The 4482-nt window shown below is 49.5% G+C and overlaps 1 protein-coding gene across 1 annotated transcript; it reads left to right on the forward strand.

Annotated features, from left to right (window-relative positions):
* Positions 1-2425: 2425 nt before the first annotated feature.
* LOC135566084 (cullin-associated NEDD8-dissociated protein 1-like) lies at positions 2426-3099 on the forward strand (the record flags this gene model as incomplete). Its single annotated transcript, XM_065013978.1, has 2 exons — positions 2426-2601; positions 2959-3099. Coding segments are annotated over exons 1-2 (261 nt in total), but the record flags the coding sequence as incomplete, so codon positions are not given.
* Positions 3100-4482: the final 1383 nt, after the last annotated feature.

Below are 4482 nucleotides of genomic sequence, written 5' to 3' on the forward strand. Positions count from 1 at the left end.
GTCAGGAGGTAGTCAGGTGGTCGCTCTAGACTAGTAGCTGTGCTGTGTAACCTGTGTTTGAGATGTGGTCAGCCAGGGTGGTCGACCAGGTGGTCGTCAGGTGGTCTCTCTAGACTAGTAGCTGTGCTGTGTGTAACCTTGAGCTGGCTCGCTCAGGTGGTAGTCAGGTGGTCGTCAGGTGGTCGTCAGGTGGTCGTCAGGTGGTCCTCTAGACTAGTAGCTGTGCTGTGTGTAGCCTGTGTTTGAGATGGTCGCCAGGTGGTCGTCAGGATGGTTCTCTAGACTAGTAGCCGTGCTGTGTCCGGTTGAGATCGCTCAGGTGGTCGTCAGGTGGTGGCGTCAGGTGGTAGTCAGGTGGTCTCTCTAGACTAGTAGCTGTGCTGTGTGTAACCTGTGTTTTGAGATGTGGTCGTCAGGTGGTTGTCAGGATGGTAGTCAGGATGGTAGTCAGGATGGTAGTCAGGTGGTCGTCAGGTGGTCGTCAGGTGGTCGTCAGGATGGTAGTCAGGTGGTCTCTCTAGACTAGTAGCTGTGCTGTGTGTAACCTGTGTTTGAGATGTGGTCGTCAGGTGGTCGTCAGGATGGTAGTCAGGGTGGTCTCTCAGACTAGTAGCTGTGCTGTGTGTAACCTGTGTGTGGTCGCCAGGTGGTCGATCAGGTGGTGAGTCAGGTGGTCTCTCTAGACTAGTAGCTGTGCTGTGTGTAACCTGTGTTTGTCAGATGTGGTCGTCAGGTGGTCTCTCAGACTAGTAGCCGTGCTGTGTGTAACCAGTGGTCGTCAGGTGGTCAGTCAGGTGGTCGTCAGGTGGTCTCTCTAGACTAGTAGCTGTGCTGTGTGTAACCTGTGTTTGAGATGTGGTCGTCAGGTGGTCGTCAGGTGGTCGTCAGGTGGTCGTCAGGATGGTAGTCAGGTGGTCTCTCTAGACTAGTAGCTGTGCTGTGTGTAACCTGTGTTTGAGATGTGGTCGTCAGGTGGTCATCAGGTGGTCGTCAGGGTGGCTAGCCAGTGCTGTGTGTAGTCTAGGCTGGTCGCTCAGATGTGTGTCGTGTCCAGGTGGTCGTCAGATGTGGTCGTCAGGTGGTCTCTCTAGACTAGTAGCTGTGCTGTGTGTAACCTGTGGTCGTCAGGTGGTCGTCAGGTGGCTCAGGTCAGGTCATGCTGTGTGGCTCAGCAGATGGGTAGCGTCAGGTGGTCTCTCTAGACTAGTAGCTGTGCTGTGTGTAACCTGTGTTTGTCAGGTGGTTGTCAGGTGGTTGTCAGGTGGTTGTCAGGTGGTTGTCAGGTGGTTGTCAGGTGGTTGTCAGGTGGTCGTCAGGTGGTCGTCAGGTGGTTCTCTAGACTAGTAGCTGTGCTGTGTGTAACCTGTGTGTTCGTCAGATGTGGTCGTCAGGTGGTCAGTCTAGGCTAGTAGCGTGTGTGTGTCCTGTGTTCGAGAGTGGTCGTCAGGTGGTCTCTCTAGACTAGTAGCTGTGCTGTGTGTAACCTGTGGTGGAGTCATGGTGGTCGGTCAGGTGGTTCTCAGACTAGTAGCTGTGCTGTGTGTAACCTGTGTTTGAGATGTGGTCGTCAGGTGGTCATCAGGTGGTCGTCAGGTGGTCTCTCTAGACTAGTAGCTGTGCTGTGTGTAACCTGTGTTTGAGATGTGGTCGTCAGGTGGTCATCAGGTGGTCGTCAGGTGGTAGTCAGGTGGTCTCTCTAGACTAGTAGCTGTGCTGTGTGTAACCTGTGTTTGAGATGTGGTCGTCAGGTGGTCGTCAGGTGGTCGTCAGGTGGTCTCTCTAGACTAGTAGCTGTGCTGTGTGTAACCTGTGTTTGAGATGTGGTCGTCAGGGGGTCTCTCAGGCTAGTAGCTGTGCTGTGTGTAACCTGTGGTCGTCAGGTGGTCGTCAGGTGGTCTCTCTAGACTAGTAGCTGTGCTGTGTGTAACCTGTGGTCGAGATGTGGTCGTCAGGTGGTCTCTCTAGACTAGTAGCTGTGCTGTGTGTAACCTGTGGTTGTCAGGTGGTCGTCAGGTGGTCGTCAGGTGGTCTCTCTAGACTAGTAGCTGTGCTGTGTGTAACCTGTGGTCGTCAGGTGGTCGTCAGGTGGTCTCTCTAGACTAGTAGCTGTGCTGTGTGTAACCTGTGGTTGTCAGGTGGTCGTCAGGTGGTCGTCAGGTGGTCTCTAGACTAGTAGCTGTGCTGTGTGTAACCTGTGTTTGAGATGTGGTCGTCAGGTGGGTCTCTCTAGACTAGTAGCTGTGCTGTGTGTAACCTGTGGTCGGATGTCCAGGTGGTCTCTAGACTAGTAGCTGTGCTGTGTGTAACCTGTGTTTGAGATGTTGGTGTTTTCTACCAGCTAATGTAACTATTGTCATCCGCTCTAATACTTAACACAGTTTAGCAGCAGTTATTATCTAACCTCACATTCCCACCACCCTTTGACCTCTGACCTTTTTTTTTCTTACAGGAAGTGATGACGAGTACAGCGACGACGACGACATGAGCTGGAAGGTTCGCCGTGCGGCCGCCAAGTGTCTGGACGCTGTGGTCAGCACACGCCACGAGATGCTGCCGGAGTTCTACCGGACCGTGTCGCCCGCGCTCATCGCCCGCTTCAAGGCACACACACACACACACACGCAGACACACACAGACACACACACACACTACCTCCGTGTTCCTCTAGGTCTACATCTTCCAGGGTGTTTTACCTAGCCGTTGGGCATCTGTTTTGTGTGTTTGTTTGCTCTCTGAGTCGAGGCCGGGTTACTACAAAGTAAAAGCACTTTGATATCAATAGTTGTCACAAAAGGGCTTTTATCAATACAATTTGATTGGCTGATGTATTGATTGGTGGATTGTAGGAGCGGGAGGAGAACGTGAAGGCTGATGTATTGACTGATGTATTGACTGATGTATTGACTGATGTATTGACTGACGTATTGACTGATGTATTGACTGATGTATTGATTGTAGGAGCGGGAGGAGAACGTGAAGGCTGACGTGTTCCATGCCTACCTGTCGTTGCTGAAGCAGACACGTCCTGCTCAGAGCTGGCTGTGTGACCCAGATGCCATGGAACAGGGAGAGACTCCACTCACCATGCTGCAGAACCAGGTAAAACACACAGAGAGAGAGAGAGCGAGAGGCACCGCCCAGACCTTAAGCTCTATAAGCCAATGGTGGGTGATGTTCTTTTAGCCAAGGATCCTCAATATGTGCCGTGTGATATTTCAAAATACACATTGGCCACTTACACTTCCCTCACTAGCCTGGTCTTAAAGATACTACCTGGTTACCTGTATTAATGGCACTACCTGGTTACCTGTATTGATGGTACTACCTGGTTACCTGTATTAATGGTACTACCTGGTTACCTGTATTGATGGTACTACCGGGTTACCTGTATTAATGGTACTACCGGGTTACCTGTATTAATGGTACTACCGGGTTACCTGTATTAATGGTACTACCGGGTTACCTGTATTAATGGTACTACCTGGTTACCTGTATTGATGGCACTACCTGGTTACCTGTATTAATGGCACTACCTGGTTACCTTTATTAATGGCACTACCTGGTTACCTGTATTAATGGCACTACCTGGTTACCTGTATTAATGGCACTACCTGGTTACCTGTATTAATGGCACTACCTGGTTACCTGTATTAATGGCACTACCTGGTTACCTGTATTAATGGCACTACCTGGTTACCTGTATTGATGGTACTACCTGGTTACCTGTATTAATGGCACTACCTGGTTACCTGTATTAATGGCACTACCTGGTTACCTGTATTAATGGCACTACCTGGTTACCTGTATTGATGGCACTACCTGGTTACCTGTATTAATGGTACTACCTGGTTACCTGTATTAATGGCACTACCTGGTTACCTGTATTGATGGCACTACCTGGTTACCTGTATTAATGGCACTACCTGGTTACCTGTATTAATGGCACTACCTGGTTACCTGTATTAATGGCACTACCTGGTTACCTGTATTAATGGCACTACCTGGTTCCACCTTATTAATGGCACTACCTGGTTACCTGTATTGATGGTACTACCCGATTTTACCTGGTTACACGGCACCTGGTTACCTGTATTATTGTCAAGTTACCCGATGATGGTACCCCACCTGGTTACCTGTATTGATGGCACTACCTGGTTACCTGTATTGATGGCACTACCTGGTTACCTGTATTGATGGCACTACCTGGTTACCTGTATTAATGGCACTACCTGGTTACCTGTATTAATGGCACTACCTGGTTACCTGTATTAATGCATCACACCAATGTCATACTCCTATGTTAATACACACACACACCGCACACACACACACAGAGAGAGGGTCGAGAGTTGTATGTTTATATCTCCTAGTGGTAGTTCTAGTATGTATTAGTCAGTATATCTATATCTCCTAGTGGTAGTTCTAGTATGTCTATATCTCCTAGTGGTAGTTCTAGTATGTCTATATCTCCTAGTGGTAGTT

This window comes from Oncorhynchus nerka, unplaced genomic scaffold (genome assembly GCF_034236695.1).
Source record: "Oncorhynchus nerka isolate Pitt River unplaced genomic scaffold, Oner_Uvic_2.0 unplaced_scaffold_7494, whole genome shotgun sequence".
Classification (NCBI taxonomy): domain Eukaryota; kingdom Metazoa; phylum Chordata; class Actinopteri; order Salmoniformes; family Salmonidae; genus Oncorhynchus; species Oncorhynchus nerka.